Source organism: Chelonia mydas, chromosome 17 (genome assembly GCF_015237465.2).
Source record: "Chelonia mydas isolate rCheMyd1 chromosome 17, rCheMyd1.pri.v2, whole genome shotgun sequence".
Classification (NCBI taxonomy): Eukaryota; Metazoa; Chordata; order Testudines; family Cheloniidae; genus Chelonia; species Chelonia mydas.
In genome coordinates this window covers 24,428,848-24,451,013 of record NC_051257.2, presented here as the reverse complement: position 1 = coordinate 24,451,013, position 22,166 = coordinate 24,428,848, and the positions used below count along the sequence as shown (strand labels likewise).

The 22,166-nt window shown below is 51.5% G+C and overlaps 1 protein-coding gene across 2 annotated transcripts in view; it reads right to left on the bottom strand.

Moving 5' to 3' along the window:
* Positions 1 to 22,166, bottom strand: part of SEPTIN4 (septin 4) — a 76,059-nt gene that overhangs the window by 5,578 nt on the left and 48,315 nt on the right. Inside the window, exons 9-11 of one of the 2 annotated variants that reach the window (XM_037880774.2) lie at positions 21,990 to 22,086; positions 20,365 to 20,527; positions 628 to 727 (exon numbers count right to left, since the gene is read on the bottom strand). In XM_037880774.2, coding sequence (XP_037736702.1) covers positions 628 to 727; positions 20,365 to 20,527; positions 21,990 to 22,086 — 360 coding nt within the window. Of the gene's footprint in view, positions 1 to 627; positions 728 to 18,560; positions 18,820 to 20,364; positions 20,528 to 21,989; positions 22,087 to 22,166 lie in introns of those variants that run through there. The other variant, XM_043531356.1, reaches the window with a different exon arrangement.

Here is a 22,166-nt window from a genome sequence, read left to right as displayed (position 1 = left end):
GAATACAGAGAAAGGGGTTTCTCCTGGGAACTCCAGTGGCAGGAGTTAATTAGAGCAATGCAGCGAGGAAGGAGGGGCTGGTGAGGCGGAAGGGGTCCAGGCCGAGTCTGGCTTTAGCTCATATCTTCAGTCCTGAGCTGGCACAGGGGAGCAGGTCCCTGGAATGTGCAGAGGAGGCCAACCTCAGGGTGTGCCAGGGCCAGCGAGAGCAGGGAAACAAGCCAGTTAGCACCATGGACAGAGCAAACTCGACCTTCAAAGGATGTAGCTAATTCCTCGGGGGGGGGGAAGAACCCAAAGCCCAGTTCTGCGGGAGCGAGACCCAGGGAGGCGGTAATGGCTGCAGGAGGCCAAAGGTCAGTGGACAGCTTTGCACTGTGGATGGAGCTGGAGGCTGTTAGCTCCTCCAGTGGGAAGGGAGTGGAAATACGCAAAGCGAGGAGTGTGTCAGGCCTTGCTGCAGGCTGCCTCTGCTGCCATGGAGAGCGAGGGGGCCACAGCCCAGCACCGTTGCATGCAGGGAGCAGGCGAGAGGGCAGCTCTCAGTTCTAACCAGGCCTCCCACGGGCGGGGGTGGCTCCAGGGCAGCCCCTGGCAGGAGAGAGAGGCCCCGGCCCCGGCACACACCTCTTCGTCCTTCTCCCGAATGAGTTTCTCTGTCTCAGAGTCCGACACTGCTGGGACAGCTGGGATGGGGAAATCTGTCCCGCTTTCCCGCGTCAGTTTGCTAGGAGGCAAAAGAGGAAGAAACACATGGCTAGTTAGCACGGCCCTCGGTGCGCTGGAGAGGCCAGGCCAGCCGGCAGGAGGCATTCAGAGTGATGGCACAAAGGCGGTGGAACCACGGGAGACTCGCTCCTTCCCGTCTCTCCGAGACCGTGCACCAGTGGGACCAGCCCCAGAGAAGCAGGATTGGGCCTGAGGCTCCTGTGCCCTGTGTCCGTGTTTCCACCAGCACAAATGGGGGCAGAGCTGCACCACGCTGACAGGTCGGCGTGTCACACCCAACCTGCACTCGGGAACGCGACCCCACAGACAGCGCCCCAAGGCAGACTCAGGCCGGGGCTGCAAAGGCTCCTCAGAGTGTCTGCGTTGCCCATGGTCACACACTGCCGGGCCTGTCTCCTTCTGCGGAGCGCGCAGGGCCAGCCGGCTTGAGGGGGAAGTGAGCAGGGCCTGCTCCCTACAGAACCCCTGCCCGTCACAACAGTCAGAGAGTGAACAGGTGACTTCCCATCACAAGGGACAGGCCCACAGTAGGATCTTGCTGGAGAACTGGCAGATCAGAGAAAATCAAAACACACAGGGGGTGGATTTACCAGAACCCAGAGTCGGGGGAGGGGAGTGATGGAAGAGGCCAAAGTTCCTAATTTCCCCCAGATGGGGCCTGCACTTAACACCTGAGCAGCTCCCCTTTGCCACTCAAAGCCTGGCCAAAGAGCCAGGCCTTGGAGACGGGGGAGCCCATTGGTTGGGCCCCAGTGCCTCTTCCCTCTCCTCCCACCTGGGGTGACCTGAGGATATGCACACTGGGTCTGTGAGCCCTGGGGCTTCTTTCTGAGAAGTCAAGCCCCATCAAACTGCACACACAAGAGGGACTGACACTGTGCCCATCACTTTGGTAGCTTCCAGAGAGGCATTCATGACGTGACTGGCCCCGGGCCCCCTCCTGCTGCTGTGCAGTGCTGGGTTTCAACTGGGGAAGGCAGGCTGAAGCAGTGCACCTCAACTTGGAGCACGACGGGGCGAGGTTGTGGAAGTCTTCGTCCCAGTGGAAGGGAGTTCCACAGTCCCTACCCAGCCCCTGAGAAAGCTCTGGCCCCAAGTGAGCTGCTCCCATGCAACTAGCTGCCGGTGCTGCAGGTGACAGAGTCCTGTTCCACTCCTGCTGCTGAGGGGCCCGCCAGACAGGCTCTGGGGCCACTGCTTGACCCCATTTGGATGTATGGGGATGTTACATTTCCCACCCTAGAGGGCCCAGGCACACAGGCTCCGTGGTCAAACCCAGCTACCCAGAGAGGATGCTAATGTGTCCTCGGACCACCATGCTCGGGAATGGTCCAGCTGGCAAGTGCAGCCTGGCTGCTTCATGGCAGATACTCTCCTAGTCTCTAGCTTTGCACCCATTTATCCCAGGGTCAGTCAGCAGCTAGCCGGAGACCCAGGTCACCCCCCGACTCTGGCCTTCACCAAGGACACACCCAGGCTCTGCTCAGTGGGGGCAGCTCTTCTTAACACGCATACTATGTCTCATGTAGGGATCAGCCTTCTAATCCACACAATAGGACTCAACATGAAATGCGCTGGCCCAGTACGACATAATCCACCCAAGGCTTTGCCATGTGGCTGGACCACAGAGCATCACCCTGGGATGCCAGGGACCTGTTCCTCTAGCAATCAGGGAAATTCCACAAGAGCATGAGTGCCACCTTGTGGGGCATCCAAGATGTCCCTACCACTCACTGGGCCTTGCATGTCTCTGGGCATTAGGAATAGCTGACGGTCCCTGAGCATACTCCCATGGGGAACACACACTGGCCTCCCCTTGTCATTCTGCAGACAGCCTGGGCCCATCAGCAGCCAGGGCTCCTTTCTCCTGTACAGGCACCTGCGGTGCTTTCGGTGGGTCAGGTACCCTAGCAAGGCCCTTCCCCTCCGTCAGTGAGCAGTGTCCTCTCTCACCACTGGCCGACATCCGGACCCATCAGCCAGACACTGTCACACAGCTTGGGGACCGTGATACTTGTCATCGAATGATCAGTTTGTAGACATATAAGAACTGCTGTTGAAAGAAGCCCAGGTTAACGGGGAGGCCCAGGACAAGTAGAATCCAAGACCAGTGCGGGGGCAAGTGCTAGGACTAGAGCCCCCCTTGCCGCTCGTGTGGCTCACCAATATAGCAGCAAACTCCCTGTATGACAGGCCGTGCTTGCCTAGCAAGCGCTTGCTCCAGGATCTGCTGGATTCCGAACTCGGGTGCAAAACTTCAAAATTTATTTCTTTAGGAGGAAACTCAATTTGTATAAACCCAGCCAGATTGGGATGGTCCCGCGCTTCCCATGGGCAAGGGGCCATTTCACAGAAAGTGAGATTCCTCGGTGGGAGAAGAGTCTGGAACAGAACAATGGTGACGCTCTCGTTACATGAGGCACAGCTCCAGGGGACAACTGCTCTGGCTGAGCTCAGTGACGAGTGAGAGTCACCCCTGTGCAGAGGGTTAGCGCACGGCCTGCGCACTGCTTCCCTCCCACCTAAACTCATGCCACTTCAGCAGTGCCCATGCCCTGGGCTTGCCCTCTGCCCAGCAGCGAATGCCACCCAACAGACAGCAAACTGCAGACAAAAAGGCAGCATGTGTGCAGAGGAGCAGGAGAGCGCTGGGGGGGGGGGTCACCCCAGGTAAGAGACTAAACTGGCAGCTGGAGCAAGCCATTCTGGGGGATGAATCAAAGCAGGTCTCTTCCTGCGCGGTATTTTCCACTTCCCCCTGGAGAACGAGGAGAGACACTGCGCTCTATGGACTGAGCCTGCGGAGTGCTTGGCATCGACTGGCACCTGGCAGGCCTGTCTCCCAGGGATGCCAGCAGAAGGGGAGGGGCAGTGGCTCTAAGAGCACTGGACTCTCCTCAGTGGGAGAACCCTGCTGCTGGTTCACGTCCATCCTTTGGTGGAGTGTTGCTCTGACTGGTCACAGATCGTGGCCCCCTTGGGGTGGATCTTCAGACGCATTCAGTGCTGGCCTGGCTCTGCTCCCAGTGATGTCGGGAGGAGTTTTCCCACGGACTTCACGGGCACAGGGAAAGGCCAGCACTGAGCACTGACCCAACTCCCACTCCGGGGGATTTAGTTATTTATTATCTGACATGTGGTCGTGCCCAAAGCTCCCGCTCTGGCCAGACCCCATTGTGCTGGACACCGTACAAACCCAGAAGACAGAGACCGTCCCTGCCCCAATGAGCTACAATCATATAACAGCGCCTGGAGGGGCTTGCTGCTTGTCAGTAGCAAAGCACTGTGAGAGACAGCCCAGGCTGGGGAGAGTTCAGGGGGCACAGTGCTCTCACGGTCCCAGGCTGCACCCCGGGGATCCCGTTACAATGGCACTGTGAGCAGGATGAAATACACAGCTTGTTGTACTGAGCAAGATTTGCACTTCATACACTGGTGTGAAGATTTTAGGTGTGGTGGCTAAGGAGAGTCAGGAGGAGGCTACCAGTTAGTTATTTTGGGAAAGGGAAGTAGGGACAGAAAAGCGGAAAATGACTGAAAGAAGTGAAATCTTTGCAAAGGTGGAGTTTTTTAGACTGCAGGTTGCAGAAAAAGAGAGAGAACACCAGAGACTCAGTCTCAGCACTAAAGAAACTGGCCACGGAGGAGAAGGAAAGAGAGTGAGAGGAAAGAGAGAGAGAAAACATGAACTGGACCTGCTAGAGAAGGAGAACCAGAAACCACCGACCCCAACCATTCCTGTCACTCCAAAAATTCACAGTTGGGACCATCCATGGCCTGCATACAACAAGACCAGCTCCTGCATTGCAGCTGGAGGCAACACCACACCAGGAAGAGATGGTGATGTAATGCCTGCCAGGGAGTGAATTGTCCAGCAAGTTGCAGCTGAACCAGAGACAAACCCCATTCTAGGGAGCATAGAGAAATATGTCCCAGAGGAGAGCCCAGAGAAGGGGGAGGTAATCTCAGAAACCACTGAGGTGGGTGAGGATTCCTGTGACTCCGTAACACAGGGAAGCAGGGTGCTTCCAGGTATGGTGGGGGCTGAGACTAGCTCCTTTTCAGCAGAAGGCAACATGCCCTCAGGCGCAGGGGCAGGAGAAGTGTTGCCAGTGATTAAGGAAACTACCCCAGCTGTTAGCTGTCAGGGTTTTGCAGATGAACAAGGGATGGATTCCTTCTTGGGGAGCACAGAGAAATGTGTCTTGGAGGGGAATCTAGAGGAGGAAACTGGGAAGGAACAGTGGGAGTACAGGAATGTCTCCTCATTGGTCACTTGAGAGAGGATGCTCATGACTGAATGGGTGAGTTAGCATCTGATCAGTCTGTGACCCAGGTTTTGAGAAGGAACTGCGTAACTGACTTTCCAGAGGGGGGCAGTGACACAGCTGACTTCTCAGGGACAGAGAAAAGGGTGACGGAGGGTACCCCAATCCAGGTCCCAGTTTTTCAGGATGCTATTTCTGATAAGTTTTTGGAAAGTAACTGTGTCTCTTTACATCAAGATGCAGCTCCAACGCCTGTGACAGCAGAGGAGTTGAGACCAGGAAATTGCCAGGTGGCCGTTTGTGAGAATGCAAATGGCCCAACTGACAGAGAGGGGGGTGTCCTTCCCCAGACTGGTGAGACACAGAAAGCAGCTGTGGGAAAGCTGTTGGGAAAAGGTGAACCTGATCAAAGGGTAAACACACCTAGCCCAGAGAGCACGGATCAAAGCCCTCTAGGGGCAGAGAACGACTCGGTGCTGGGAGGGGGAAACACAGGGTAACCCCAATAAGGGAGCTGGATTTTTTGCATATGTACAGTCCTGCGGTTGGGAGACAGCTCCCCAAAGGGCCAGCCAATATGCAGGATCCCCCTAAACATCTATCTTGCCAGATCCTGAGGTACTAAAATCCCAGAAACATGATTAAAATAAGAACCCAGGCATAGGGGAACACTGGAGGGAAAGAAAAACCAGTGCCTGATTACATGGGAGAGAGACAAAGGACACTATGGGTAATGAACAAACCAATGTCAAACCAGACTGTCTGAACAGAGGGCATGGTATCATAATGATACTTGTAAACGCCCATCTGTTATAACAATGTTGGTATTAATTTTAAATCTTGGGGTAAGAATTTTGGTACTGATGTTAAAACTTGTGGTAACGCTAGTTCTCAGTTAATACATGTAAACAGATTTAAAGCTTATCACAATAGAGAAACCATAACAAACCTGGTTTGCTGTGTGTCAGGGGGAAACTGAGGCACGCTGCCTCATGGTCTTGATGGCTGGATGCCAAGAGAACTATAACACAAACTGCCTTCAAGTTAGTCAGTGATTAAATCCTCTTGCAGTAAACTAAGGAGGGGAGGTGTGACATTCTGTACCTTGGGGGAGCACCCTGTAATCCTCCATGTTCCTTATTTTTACATAATTGTGATATTACATATAAAGCAGGCCTTGTAAGGCACCAGGGGAAAGGTCATGATCTGCTGAAAGTCATTTCTCTATCCACAGATGTGTATCATTAATGCACATGATGTTATGAGAATTGTGTTGTATGGTTGTCACTAAAACATGCTGTAAGTTGGGGGAATCAGCCAGATATTAGCTCCCCAGAGGCAACTGCAAGGAAAGTGACCAGCGTATTATAAGAAAGGGCTTATATGATATTTTATATGAATGTTTAATAAGTTTGTTCTTATAACTTAGCATAAGTTACTGGCTTAGCATAAGTGATTAAAGTAGTTGAAGCCTTAGGCCAAGGTCAAGCTGACCTGAGAGGAAGGCTGAAAAAGCAGCTGCAAAACCAGTTGAAACTGCCCGTTATCATTGAAGATAAGGAAGAATGCAAGGAGTAGGACTGACTGTCTCCCGGAGCAAATCCAGCACCCGACAATGGACTGTCCACTCAGCAACAGAACTGTCCAATGGAAAAGAGCAGAGACCCCCTACTCTAATTAGGGGATTGGACTTTGGACATGGGCGAGGGCGGTGTTACCAACTGTAGAGGGTATAATTGCTTGCAATTTCTGAGGGCCGGGGTCCCTCTCTGGAGACACCCAGCTCAAGCTGTATTTCTGTACACCAATAAAAGATGCCCGTGTAGATTGGACTCTGAATCTAGAATTCTGTGGGATCCTAGAGTCGAATCAAGCACCGAGAGTGGTATGGAAAGGGCTAATTGTTTTTTTTTCCCTAACACAGTGCCCGGGCAGGGTGTGAAACAGCCCATCCACAACCATTGTCCAGCAAGGGAGCTACAATGCAGTAACTCACCTGCATGAGGCGATACCAGGGAAATTGCTCAACCTTGCCTGGAGACTCAGCAATGCCCCCAGACATGCCTGGATTTGTGTTCTACAAGCACATGGACTGGGGGTATAAAATTGAACACAGGGGGGCCATGCTTGGCCTTTCTACTTCACCCACCTACACTGCAAGCAATAAGGACACTCTGAAGCCTCCAACTGAGGGGACTGGCCCAGATTTCAAGGGTGAAATCTGTGTACTATGAACTGCAATATCCAGTGTGGTGAGAAAAACTGCTTAGTCTAGTTGTTGCCCAGTCTAACAGGGTTGAGAGACTGCGTGCTTATATTTTATTTCTTTTGGTAACTCTGACTTTTTGTCTATCACTTAATATCACTTAAAATCTATCTTTTGTAGTCAATAAATTTGATTTACTGTTTATCTTTACCAGTGAGTCTGTATGAAGCGTGTGGCAAATCTGCTCAGGTTCTGCAAACGCTGGTGTATGTCCACCTTCCATTGACGAAGTGGTGAACCAATTAATAAATTTGCAGTGCTCATCTTGAGCAGTGCAAGACGGTATATTCCTGAGGTACAAGGCTAGGAGCTGGTGCCTTCTCTGTGTGATTCATGAGTGGCTCTGGGAGCATTCAGGCGATCTAGCTGGGTGTGGGGCTCCACATGCTGTTGTGCTGAGTGATCACAGCACCTGGAGGGGTTTGCTGCTTTTCACTAGCAAAGCATAGTGAGAGACAGCCCAGCCTGGGGAGAGTTAAGGGGGCACAGTGGTCCCATGGTCCCAGGCCGCACCCCACGGAACCCATCACAGTTCACACGCTGTACTGTGGCCAAATAAAGCCTCCTCTTGCTACCCCACAGCCTACAACTGGGCAGCACAGGGCATGAGGGAAAGCTCTCGTTAGCTACATAGGCCATGTGATATTTTTTGTGTTACTGGATTGGATGACTTATGTAACTACTCATAACCCCAACATGGACCCCAATACCTGGTACTGACCCTCAGCCCGATTCCTGACTCTGTCCCTGACCCTTGGCTTGACTGCTGACTTGGACCTCAGCTTGCTCTTGACACGGATACTTGCTCTGACCCCTTGCTTCAGTTCCTGGCCCAAGCTGTTGCCACTAGTCCTGCCTACCTCCACCCTGGATCCTCAGAGTTTGCCTGGACCCCCACATAACCCATGGAGAAGGCCGGCCTGGTGGGGACATGGAGGCAGCGGGACACCCCTTACCCGGCATGTCCCACCAGGCACTAGACTTTCCTGAATGGGTTGACAACCCCCAGGAGGAACTTCCCCCATTGTGAACACAAGTGGTGCAGCTCTCATCTGAGAACCAGGCTCTGCAGGTGCAGATCACCCAGCTACTACGAGAGCAGGCTGCCCAGGCTTGGGACGAGAACACTGCGCTCCGAGCATGTGGTGCAGCCGCTCACCTGGATCCCAGACTGACACTCCCCCTCCCAGAGCACTTCAACAGAGTCTGCCAAAACTTCAGCAGGTTCATTAACCAATGTTATCTGCTCCACTCCCCACTTCTACCCCACAGACCAGGCCAAAGTAGGACTCATAACTACTCTCCTGTCGAGGGAGGCGCTGGATTGGGCTTTGCCTCTACTAGAACGACAGAGCCTGACACTGTCATACTGGGAAACCTTCCCCCAGGCCTTCTCTTCTATTTTTGATGACCCCCATCATGCTTGGTTGGCTGAGGTGGCCTGCAAAAACTACAGCAAGGGCAGGCACCACTCGCCTCCTCGGCCACCCACTGTAGGTGGCTTCTCTCCGATACAGAGTGGAACAAAGTGGCCCAGCTCCACCAATTCTGGTGAGGATCATGCAAAAAGACCAAAGATGAGCTAGCTCACGTGGAAATGCTGACCCGTCTAGATGACTTAGCTGGCCTCACCATATGCACTGACAACAAGTTGCATGAGCAAAATGAAGAAAGGAAGGGGACTGCGTGGCCTCCTAGCTGGTGGTCCCAAGTACCCATCTCCAAGCTGGTCCCAGAAACCAAGCAAATTGGTGCAGCCCATCATCACGTGACCCCGAAGGAAAGGGAGCACCACCCAGTATTTCTACTGTGGAGAGTCCGGCCATACTCTCACCTTGCAGGCTCTCACACAGAAAAAGACAGGAATGACCAAACACAGGCCTGGAGATGTGTGCCAGCATGGGTGGGCCCTGGGTTATACATCTCACTGGTTGCCCACATATTACCAAACCACAACCAAGGCACAGTAAGCCCTTGCCGTACTTGCAAATCCAGGTTTTCGTGCACATCCCAGGGAAGCCCCAAACAAATTCCCCACAGTGGCGCTCGTGGACTCCAGGGCTATGGTCACTTTTATAGACGCCGATATGGCATAAGCCTTGGGCATCCTGGGGCAGCAAAAAACAGCCCCCAACCTCACAGAGACTATAGATGGCTCACACCTGTCCTGGCCCAGTAACTCTGGAAACTGTGCCCCTGGAAATTGTTATCCAGGACCATGAAGAAATCCTGTGGTTCAGAATGATTGGCTCGCTCCACTTCCCCATAATTCTCAGCACCTTATGGCTGGCCACTCATGACCTGCATGTCCTTTGGCATGAGCAGAATGTCAGTTTCTGCTCTGAATTCAGTTTGCCTGAGTGGACCAACAGACGAGTCTTGGCTTCAAGATACACTCGTCCAGGCCAAATCCAGGTCACCCTAGAGGTGCCCTCAGGCCCAGGGTGTGGCCCAGCTGTGTTCTACCATCCAAGCTGATTCCTGCTCTTCCTGCTAAGTGCCGTGACTATGCGGATGTTTTTGAGAAGAACGCGGATGTCCTACCACTGCACTGTGACAATTGAGCTGCAACCTGGGGCCAAGACACCTTTTGGTCGCATCTTTGACATGTCAGAGCTGGAGATGGCCACCCTGTGATCCTATGTCCAGGAGAACCTAGCCCAGGGGATTATTCATCCCTCCACCTCCCTTGCTGGGGCCCCAGTTCTTCTTGTGCACAGATTACTGGGCCCTCAACCAGGTAAACCATCAGAAACCAGTATCCTCTCCCACTCATTTCGGAATTGTAGGACTGCGTATGATCAGCCCAGATGTTTACCAAGCTCAGTCTGCGAGAAGCCTACAACCTGGTGCAGATCCGTGCAGGGGATGAGTGGAAAACAGACTTTTGAACCTGGTCTGGCAGCTACAAATGCCATTTGGCTTTACAAACGCTCCAGCAACATTCCAGCACTTTGTGAACAAGGTATTTTGTGACATCCTAGATCACTGTCTTAGTCTACCTTGATGAAATATTTGTCTTGTCGGAGAGCCACGAGCAGCATGTCCAGTCAGTCCTGGTCAATTCTGCTGACATGATCTAAATGCACAGCTCCAAGTGCGCCTTTGATCAGCACGCCATGGAGTTCTTAGGTTACATCTTGTCTCCTGAGGGCCTCTGAATGGATTCTGGAAAGGTGAATGCTGTTCAGTCCTGGGCAGTCCCCCAGAACATCAAGGAGCTGCAACACTTCCTGGGTTTGCTAATTTTTATAGGCACTTCTTCATTCCTGGATTCTCAGACTGAATAGCCCCATTGACAGAGCTTCTCTGCAAACCCAGCTCCTTCACCTGGTCTCCAGAGACTCAACAGGTGTTCAATCAACTCAAGATGGCCTTCACCAGTGCTCTAAACCTGATCCATTCCAACCACACATGCGCCTTTGTCCTTGAGACTGATATATCTAATGAAGCAATTGGGTTAACATTTTCCCAAAGATATGGGCCCCCAACAGCAATTGTTCCCTTGTGCCTATTACTCCCAGAAACTCATTCTGGCAGAATAAAATCATTAGATTTTAAATAAGGAACTTCCAGCAATCAAGGCTGCCTTTGATGAATGGTGCCACTGCCTTGAAGGTGCCTGATACAGGTTTACACAGATCATAAAAACTCAGAGTATCCCCACAGAGCAAAGGCACTCAGCCAAAGACAGCTTTGATAGGCCCTGTTCTTCACAGGCTTTAATTTTACCATCACCTATCACCCAGACCAGGCAGCCGACATCCAGTGTTTCATATATCTCTACTAATGCCATACATCCCAACCCCTTTGTGCATCAAACACAACCACCTCCCCACCAGTGCAGGTCCAGGGTCATAATGAACATGTGATTCACAAAATACTGGATTCTAAAATGAAACGTGTCTCTTTCAGGTATCTAATTGACTGGGAAGGCTATGGCCCTGAGGAGTGATCCTGGGAGCCAGTGTTCCAGCTCCCAACCTCATGGTGGCCTTCCATGCAGACCACTCAGACAAACCTGGACCAGCAGGAAGCACCCATGGAGGGTGGGAGATAATGTAAGGATTGGTGGCACTGAAGGGCTACCAGGCAACCAACAGCCTCACACAGCCAGCTGGTGGCAGCTGTAACCTGGCCACTCCCTGCAACCTGCGATCTGCAGAGATGGCATGCCACAGGAAGTTCCACCCTAAGTGATCTGACTGACAGTTGTCTTGGTGATCCCTGATTGGCTCCTTGAACCAAAATAAGCCGATGGAGCGTGCCAAGAAGCGTCCAGTTAACAATGTGGATCCTGGCTTGCTGCCACAACTGCCCTGCTTATCTGTTCCTGAACTCCTAGTACTGACCTCAGCTCCGACTTGGATTCTGAGTCCCGATCAACCCCTGGAACTCCAACATGGACCCCGATACCTGGCATTGACCTTCAGCCCGATTCCTGACTCCATCCTTGACCCTTGGCTTGACTCGTGACAGGGATACTGGCTCTGACCCTGGGCTTCAGTTCCTGGCTCCCAAACTCCTGCCACGACTCCTGCCTGTTTCCACCCTGGATCCTGACAGCTCCTTCTAGTAATCCAACTAGCACCACCATATGCTATTGAATCAGTCTGGATCTGGGCTTTGGGCACATGGAGACCTGAATAGGGGTGCCTCACTGAATCTGGGAATACATTTTGCAGCATGAACAGCTCCACGTGGACGAGAAGAGGGGGCTGCAGCAGTCTTTGGTTTTAGACTTGAAAGGAATTTTGGCTTCTTCAGTTCATGCCCACTCCACAATTATCTTCAGTTGTTCAGAGGAGCCAATAAAGCAGCAAAGGTCTGTATGTATCTGTGGTATCAACCTTCCATCTCCAAGCAGCATTAGGTCTCCTTCAGATTTCAGGGAGGGAAGTGAGGTTGGAATGACTGTGTAGTTTTGGTCGTCTCTGGCACCTGCTCCTGACCCCGCACCCAATTGTAGCTGGACTTCCTTCTGGCAGAAGAGATTGAGATCACCTCAGGTATTCCAAGAGCTGCTATTCTGAGAATCGAGGAAGACTCCAACAGAGATTAAACAATTCCCTCTCTTTAAGATGCTCAGGGCCTTGGGTTCACGCACAGCATTGTAGATCAGGAGACCTGGCTTTTATTCCTAGTTGGGAACTGAGTTATGGTGTGACTTGGGACAAGTCACTTTAGCTCCCTTTGTCTCAGCTGCCAGATGGGGATGACAATCCCAAGTGCCGTGTTTGTACAGTCTGCGAGACCCAAGCATGGAGGATGCTGTATTGAGCAAGGGCAACTATTATAGTGCCAGGGCCTCTGCTGGAGTGGATCAGCACAGCTCCACTGCCTACAACAGGGTTACATCAGTTTACACCCCCTGAGAATGTTGCCCAAAATACATATAAATCACTACATGCACACATGATCACTGACACCTTTAGGACCCCAAAGCAACCCCCTGAATCAGTACAGTTCACGTGGAATGACAGAGGCAGGCTTCTTCCTGATCACAACATCTAGTGCGCTGGGCATGGACTGTGATTTATGCCATGGAAGCTGGCCCAAGAACCGGTGATCCTCCTTTTTACACACAAGAAACGGGGCCACCCGCAGTAACGGGAATGGCTCAACAGCGTCACCGTTGTTTTACTACTCAACGGCCTTCCCAAGTGACTGACAAGCCTGTGTCTTCCTCCCAGGCAGAGCTCCTCAATGCTCCGTACAGATGTATCAGTCCAGGCTGAGGGCTGAAAACAGGAAGCCCCTACCTCTTGTGGCCTGGACACTGAGAGGGATGCTAGGACCAGAAGTTTATCACCACATCTGGGATATCAACGGTGTTGGTAGTATAGCCTGTTCCAACTCCCAGGGATTTGGGAAGAGGTTGCTAGCCAAAAACACATTAGCAGCATTCAATTGTTTTAGGGGGCTGGACTCCTCTTCCACACCATAATAGAGGCTCAAATTAAACATGTATCCCAAATTAAAAAACATAGTAAGAGGAGCAAAAAAGTGCCACCGTGGCTGAACACGAAAGTAAAAAAGGCAGAGAGAGGCCAAAAGGCGTCCTTACAAACTGGAAGTGAAAATCCTAGTGAGGAAAACAGAAAGGAGCATAAACTCTGGCAAGTCAAGTGTTAAAGTATAACTAGGCAGGCCAAAAAAGAATCTGAAGAGCAACTAGCAAAAGACACAAAAGCTAACTGCAAATAAATTTTTCAGTGCACCAGAAGCAGGAAATCTGCCAAACAATCAGTGGGGCCACTGGATGATCAAGGTGCTAAAGGAGCACTTAAGGAAGATAAGGTTGTTGGAGAAGCTATACGAATTCTTTGCTTCATATATTGCAGGGGCTGTAAAGGAGATTCCCACACCTGAGCCATTCTTTTTAGGTGACAAATCTGAGCAACTGTCCCAGATTGAGGTGTCAAGAGAGGAGATTTTGGAACAAATTGATAAATTAAATAGTAATAAGTCACCAGGACCAGATGGTATCACCCAAAAGTTCTGAAGGAACTCAAATGCAAAACTGTAGAACCACTAACCACCTACTAGATCTCTATCAAGCGTTCTTACAACTACAATACCCACCTGCTGAGGTGAAGAAACAAATTGACAGAGCCAGAAGAGTACCCAGAAGTCACCTACTGCAGGAAAGGCCCAACAAAGAAAATAACAGAACGCCACTAGCCATCACCTTCAGCCCCCAACTAAAACCTCTCCAACGCATCATCAAGGATCTACAACCTATCCTGAAGGACGACCCATCACTCTCACAGATCTTGGGAGACAGGCCAGTCCTTGCTTACAGACAGCCCCCCAACCTGAAGCAAATACTCACCAGCAACCACACACCACACAACAAAAACACTAACCCAGGAACCTATCCTTGCAACAAAGCCCGTTGCCAACTGTGTCCACATATCTATTCAGGGGACACCATCATAGGGCCTAATCACATCAGCCACACTATCAGAAGCTCGTTCACCTGCACATCCACCAATGTGATATATGCCATCATGTGCCAGCAATGCCCCTCTGCCATGTACATTGGTCAAACTGGACAGTCTCTACGTAAAAGAATAAATGGACACAAATCAGACGTCAAGAATTATAACATTCATACACCAGTCGGAGAACACTTCAATCTCTTTGGTCACTCGATTACAGACCTAAAAGTTGCAATTCTTCAACAAAAAAACTTCAAAAACAGACTCCAACAAGAGACTGCTGAATTGGAATTAATTTGCAAACTGGATACAATTAACTTAGACTTGAATAAAGACTGGGAGTGGATAGGTCATTACACAAAGTAAAACTATTTCCCCATGTTTAGTCCCCCCCATTGTTCCTCAGACGTTCTTGTCAACTGCTGGAAATGGCCCACCTTATCACTATAAAATGTCCCGCCCCGCTCTCCTGCTGGTAATAGCTCACCTTACCTGATCACTCTCGTTACAGTCTGTATGGTCACACCCATTGTTTCCTGTTCTCTGTATATATAAATCTCCCCACTGTATTTTCCACTGCATGCATCTGATGAAGTGAGCTGTAGCTCACGAAAGCTTATGCTCAAATAAATTGGTTAGTCTCTAAGGTGCCACAAGTCCTCCTTTTCTTTTTACTAACTGGTATGTAACCTATTGCTTAAATCAGGCTCTGTCCCAGATAACTGGAGGATAGCTAATGTGACATCAATTTTTTAAAAAGGCTCCAGAGGTGATCCTGGCAATCACAGGCCGGTAAGCCTAACTTAAGTACCAGGCAAATTGGTTTAAACTGTAGTAAAGAACAGAATGATCAAACACATAGATGAACATGATTTGTTGGGGAAAGAGTCAACACGGCTTTTGTAAAGGGGAAATCATGCCTCACCAATCTGCTAGAATTCTTTGAGGGGCTCAACACTCATGGAGAAGGGTGAACCAGTGAATACAGTGTACCTGGACTTTCAGAAAGCCTTTGACAAGTTCTCTCACCAAAGGCTTTTAAGCGAAGTAAGCAGTCATGGGATAAGAGGGAAGGTCCTCTCATGGATCAGTAACTGGTTAAAAGATAGAAAATGAAGAATAGGAATAAATGGACAGTTTTCAGAATGGAGAGAGGTAAATAGTGGTGTCCCCCAGGGGTCTGTCCTGGGACCAGTGCTGTTCAACGTATTAGTAAATGGTCTGGGAAAAGGGGTAGACAGGGAGGTGGCAAAATTTGCAGATGATACAAAATTACTCAAGATAGTTAAGTCCAAAGCAGACTGTGAAGAGCTACAAAAGGATCTCACAAAACTGGATAACTGGGCAACAAAATGGCAGTTGAAATTCAGTGTTTAAAAATGCAAAGTAGTGCACATTGGAAAACATAATCCCCACTACATATCCAAAATGATGGGATCTAAATTAGCTGTTACCTCTCAAGAGATCTTAGAGTCATTGTGCTCTGAAAACATCCACTCAATGTGCAGAGGCAGTCAAAAAAGCTAGTAGAATGTTAGGAACCATTAGGAAAGGGATAAATAATACGACAGAAAATATCATAATGCCACCATATAAATACTGCATGCAGTTCTGTTCGCCCCATGTCAAAAAAAGTTATATTAAAATTGGAAAAGATACAGAGAAGGGCAACAAAATTGATTAAGGGTCTGGAACAGCTTCCATATGAGGAGAGATTAAAATGACTGGGACTTGTCAGCTTGGAAAAGAGACAACTAAGGGGAGATATGACAGAGGTCTATAAAATCATGACTGGTGTGGCAAAAGTGAATAGGGAAGTGTTATTTGCTCCTTCTCATAACAGAAGAACCAGGGGTCACCCAATGAAATTAATGGGCAGCAGGTTTAAAACAAACACAAGGAAGTATTTCTTCACACAACACACAGTCAGCCTGTGGAATTCATTGTTAGGTGATGTTATGAAGGCCAAAAGTAATACTGGGTTCAAAAAAGAACTAGTTAAATTCATGGAGGATAGATCCATCAATGGCTATTAGCCAGCTGTGTCCAGTTTTGGGCCCCACACTACAAGAAGGATGTGGATAAATTGGAGAGAGTCCAGCGAAGGGCAACAAAAATGATTAGGGGTCTAGAGCACATGACTTATGAGGAGAGGCTGAGGGAGCTGGGATTGTTTAGTCTGCAGAAGAGAAGAATGAGGGGGGATTTGATAGCTGCTTTCAACTACCTGAAAGGGGGTTCCAAGGAGGATGGCTCTAGACTGTTCTCAATGGTAGCAGATGACAGAACGAGGAGTAATGGTCTCAAGTTGCAATGGGGGAGGTTTAGATTGGATATTAGGAAAAACTTTTTCACTAAGAGGGTGGTGAAACACTGGAATGCGTTACCTAGGGAAGTGGTAGAATCTCCTTCCTTAGAGGTTTTTAAGGTCAGGCTTGACAAAGCCCTGGCTGGGATGATTTAACTGGGAATTGGTCCTGCTTCGAGCAGGGGGTTGGACTAGATGACCTCCTGAGGTCCCTTCCAACCCTGATATTCTATGATTCTATGATTCTAAGATGGTCAGGGATAAAACCCCATGCTCTGGGTGTCCCTAGCCTCTGACTGCCAGAAGCTGGAAATGCGAGACAGGGGATGGATCACTTGATGATTACCTGTTCTGTTCATTCCCTCTGAAGCACCTGGCATTGGCCACTGTCATGATCCTGGGCTAGATGGACCTTTGGTCTGATCCAGTATGACCGTTCTTATGCTCTTACCCATGGGAAGAGATAGTAGCAATACTCATGTCCAAGAGGAACCCTGTAGGTTCTAGGATGCTCCTCTATCTTGGGGCTTTCTACATCAGCTATCACCACTGCATCTGAGTGCTACATGGAGTCTTTTGCCCCCTCCCTTCTCTGGTTATGATCTGAAGGCCAGATACGGTGATGAAGTGTTAGCCAGCTGCTAGTGGAAATGTGGCACAGAGATAGGCACATGCCACGACCCACCATGGAGGCTGGACAAATGCATTGTCCTTGCTGGGGGGTGAGGATTGACTAATAGGTTCCTCGATCATTCAAGAATGTGTGTGAGAGAGAGCACCTCGGATCCATCAGGCTCACTGTACATGAGCCCTAGCGTACCCCACCAGCTGCGGCAGACTGAGTTTGCTACAACTGAATGGGAAAGGAACTTGTCCTTTTTCAGTCTGGTGTTAACTGATACTTTCACTGTGGCAGTTTATGGCAGCCACACTCGGAGCTCCCTGAACTCTCCTTATCTCTCTCCTCCCTGAGAGCCTGAACAGCTAATCTGTTAGAAAGCTGCAGTTCTTTACCACCCGAGCCCCAGAGCCGACGCACTTGAAACAGCTGCTCTTGGCTCACTGTTTCGGTGTGTCCTACGACCATACTACTTCACTTTCAGATACGGTAGGGTTCTACCCGTATGTCCAAACTAAACTCCTTGGTCGTATGCTGCTGTTGGATTCCCTCAAGACAGCAGCTCCCTATTATAATCCTGGAATGAAAGGCCACTGAATGTTGGCTGAGATTCTCAAGTGTATTTAGGCACCGAATGCCCATTGATTTCAAGGGGAGTTAGTTGATTAACCCCATTGAAGTCAGTTAGGTACCTAAATATCACTGAGGATCTGAGCCACTGGGACTGAATTTTAATCCCTATTCTGGTGTCTGACCATCAGGCCTTTGCTGTACTCCACCTTTAAGCACAGAACCTGGGTATGGCCAGAATTTCCTGCTCTGCCAGTTGTCTGAAGACTAGAAATTGTTCCCACAGCTCAGTAATGCAGGAGGCTTAGCTCAGGAGAGGCCGTGCTGTGCTGGGCTCAGCAGGGTAAGTGCCTGTGGCTGCCTTTGGTGGAATGGTCCATCTCCTGGCCACTGTTTAGGGCCATGGTTCTCTTAAATGCCTCCTGTGTCCACTTGGCCCAGAATAGAGCTCTGGCCGAGCTGTCTCCAGAGCCACCACGGGGGTGCTCACAGACTGTGCATGCTTGAGCAGTACTAGGGCTGCACAAGAAGGAATGCCTTCCCGACAGCACTGGTCACTGAGTACCATTCACAGTGCCTGCCTGCTGGAGTACTGCGCGCCCACTGGCGATTCTGGGCTGCAGAGCCACCATGGCTGAAGATGATGCACAAGAAAGGAAGAGACCAGCTTGACTCTCAGACTCCAGGCAGAGTCTGAAAAGAGACCGTCATAGTAACTGAGCCCTGCTGGATTGGAAATGACTGGGGCATAACAAACCATTGGCCGAGTATGCTATTTCACATGGTCACTTTCTGGAGTAGATATGGATGAGACCAATACAGGATTTGATACAACAAAATACTTTTTATGAACTAATGCAGGTAGAACAGACACACAGGGCCAGCTGCAGCCTGTGACAGCAGATCAGAGCAGCACTCCACCAAAGGACAGCCGTGAACCAGCATGAGGGAAGGGATCTGGGGAGAATCCAGTGCTCCAGAAAGCCACAGCAGCTCCTGGCCTGCTGGAGTCCTTGGGAGACAGCACTTCCTGGTGTCATCCGATGCCGAGGGATCAGCGGGGTCACTCCATAGAGCAGTCGCTGCAGCACAGTCCCAAGGTGGAGGACTCTCTCCTTCTTCCCCAAGGGGATGCCGCAAAACACCGTACACGAAGAGATGAGCTTAGATTCATCGCCATGAATGAGCCATTAGAGCTGCCAGTTTAGCCTGATACCTGGGTGTCACCATCCACTCAAGCTATGGGCAGACGGCTCCTTACATGGACGACCTGCCCTCTGCTGTGCTGGCCGAACTCAGGAGTCGCTCTGCTGAAGCCACTGGAGTTACACCAGGGTGAGAGGAGCAGCAGCAGCAGGGGCCGGAGCCACAGCTGGTGTAAACTGCAGTTATTCTCTGACGGAGCTTTTCCCCAGCGGAGGTTCTAGCCCTAGAGCTCAGGGCATATGTGAGCGCACTGCAGACAATGAGCAGCAGATACATGGGCAGAGGGCCTGGCTCTCCTCTGCCCTGCGCCCTAGGCCACCACCTCCTCCTGGGCAAAACGTGACCAGAGGAGAAGCCAGAGCACCGTGCACCTCAGTGAGTGACTCCACAGAGAGCTCACCCTCCCTGCCGGCTACCGGAGAAACCTGTGCTCCCAGCCCTGGGCTGGCCACAGAGCTGCCCCTCGGCGTCCAGGCTGTGCACGTGGGGGAAGAGTTCACCCTGGCACTGCGGCCACGTTGTGCCAGCTACACCTGGGGTTGCACGTCCCGCCTAGGCAATACTGCTGGCAGAGGCCCCTTCCGGAGCTAACTGTCCTGGCTCCAGGGGTAGCCTGGGGCGAAGGGGCTTGTCGGGGTGGGAAGTGGCATGGCTGGGACTTTCCAATGATCTGGCTGGTGCCTGGCTGCTGCAAGGCCCATCTGGCAGGGATGCTCGAACCAGCGCCCAGCAGCCACAGGACTGAGTGCTTCAGGACCACCCCCCGGGGCTCTGCACAACACGGAGATGAAAGTGACCCATGGTTTTTCTGCACAGTGTCTATCATTGTGGCTCGGTGTGCAGGGTGGGGCGGCCTCACCCCGCACTCCTGCTGCCCACACACCGGTATCATGCTACATTCCTTGCCCAGCCTTGGGCTAACCCCCAAAGGGGAGAGGCTGTCAGGGACAGATGGTCTCCTCTAGCTCCTGTCCTTGACCTGCCTCTCCCAGATCCATTCCTGGATGCGGGCACCATGGCTCTGCTCCCCCAGACTTCCCCATGCAGAGCTCAGTGCAGAGGCTGACAAAGGCTGAAGACCCTGCTCGTGACTCCCAAGGTTCTTGGCAGGGTGGGCACTTGTGTCTGGCTCCGTCCTGCTGCTCCTGTGCCCGCTTCCCCCGTACCCCCACAGGCCCTGTGCCCGCTCCTCCCGTACCACCACAGGCCCTGTGCCCGCTTCCCCCATAGCCCCACAGGCCCTATGTCTGCTCCCTCCATACCCCCACAGGCCCTGTGCCCGCTCCCTCCATACCCCCACAGGCCCTGTGCCCACTTCCCCCGTAACCCCACAGGCCCTGTGCCCGCTCCCCCCGTAACCCCACAGGCCCTGTGCCCGCTCCCCCCGTAACCCCACAGGCCCTGTGCCCGCTCCCCCCGTAACCCCACAGGCCCTGTGCCCGCTCCCCCCGTACTTGCGGTTCCTCTCCTTCACCACCATGCGGGTCATGCTCTGGATGCACTGCGCCCGGTAGTTCTCATAGTGGGTCTCTCGTGTCACATCCTTGAGGTCCTGCATGTGGGTCTTCACCAGCATGGTACGCAGTTTCACAAAGTCACAGTGCGCAGGGTTCTCCACTGCAGGGGAGGGGCCTGGCTTAGATGGGCAGATTTGGGGACACCCAGAAAAGCAGGGCCTCCCCGACATGGGTTGGGGAGCTGAGGGCTGAGAGAACAAATGACCCTGTTCCGCAGAAAGGCAGAGCACTGCTTTGAGTAGGCCTGGCTCCATAGCTGCATGAGGGGACAATGAGGGCTAAGGAGGGCCCTGCAGCAGGCCGGGGACCTCGCCCTGGCCTCCCCCAAATCATATGGAGGTGGGGCAGCACCTTAGTGCCCCCCGAGTACCCGCACTGAGATCGCCAGCCAGGACCTGTCTGGTGCGAGTGCCACGGCCCTGCCTGCTGAGACTGGCAGCAGTCCCTGTCCATGAGCACCACTGCCCTGGGGGTGGAGTGATCAATGGCTCCATGTCTAGTTGGCAGCCGGTGTCAAGTGGAGTGCCCCAGGGGTCGGTCCTGGGGTCGGTTTTGTTCAATATCTTCATAAATGATCTGGAGGATGGTGTGGATTGCACTCTCAGCAAGTTTGCAGATGACACTAAACTGGGAGGAGTGGAAGATACGCTGGAGGGCAGGGATAGGATACAGAGGGACCTAGACAAATTGGAGGATTGGGCCAAAAGAAATCTGATGAGGTTCAACAAGGACAAGTGCAGAGTCCTGCACTTAGGATGGAAGAATCCAATGCACCGCTACAGACTAGGGACCGAATGGCTAGGGAGCAGTTCTGCACAAAAGGACCTGGGGATTACAGTGGACAAGAAGCTGGATATGAGACAACAGTGTGCCCTTGTTGCCAAGAAAGCCAATGGCATTTTGGGATGTATAAGTAGGGGCATTGCCAGCAGATAGAGGGACGTGATCATTCCCCTCTATTCGACATTGGTGAGGCCTCATCTGGAGTACGGTGTCCAGTTTTGGGCCCCACACTACAAGAAGGATGTGGAAAAATTGGAAAGAGTCCAGCGGAGGGCAACAAAAATGATTAGGGGACTGGAACACATGACTTATGAGGAGAGGCTGAGGGAACTGGGGATGTTTAGTCTTCAGAAGAGAAGAATGGGGGGGGATTTGATAGCTGCTTTCAACTACCTGAAAGGGGGTTCCAAAGAGGATGGTTCTAGACTGTTCTCAGCGGTACCAGATGACAGAACGAGGAGTAATGGTCTCAAGTTGCAGTGGGGGAGGTTTAGGTTGGATATTAGGAAAAACTTTTTCACTAGGAGGGTGGTGAAACACTGGAATGCGTTACCTGGGGAGGTGGTGGAATCTCCTTCCCTAGAAGTTTTTAAGGTCAGGCTTGACAAAGCCCTGGCTGGGATGATTTAGTCAGGGATCGGTCCTGCTTTGAGCAGGGGGTTGGACTAGATGACCTCCTGAGGTCCCTTCCAACCCTGATATTCTATGATTCTATGGAGGTGGGCGCAGGAACATGGAGGAGGATGTGGTCCCTGAGCCACAAGCCAAACCCGCCTTACCTTCCACGATACCCCAGGGATACAGTCGCCCACGGACTCGCCTGCCTTTGGCCTCCACAACTGTGTTGCTGCCGATCACAGCGAAAGGAATGCTCTCCTGGAACAGAGCCATGGGGTTACTTCTAGCCATGACCTCCCTTATCCCCGGTGCCCTGGGACCCCATGGTCCATCTGCAC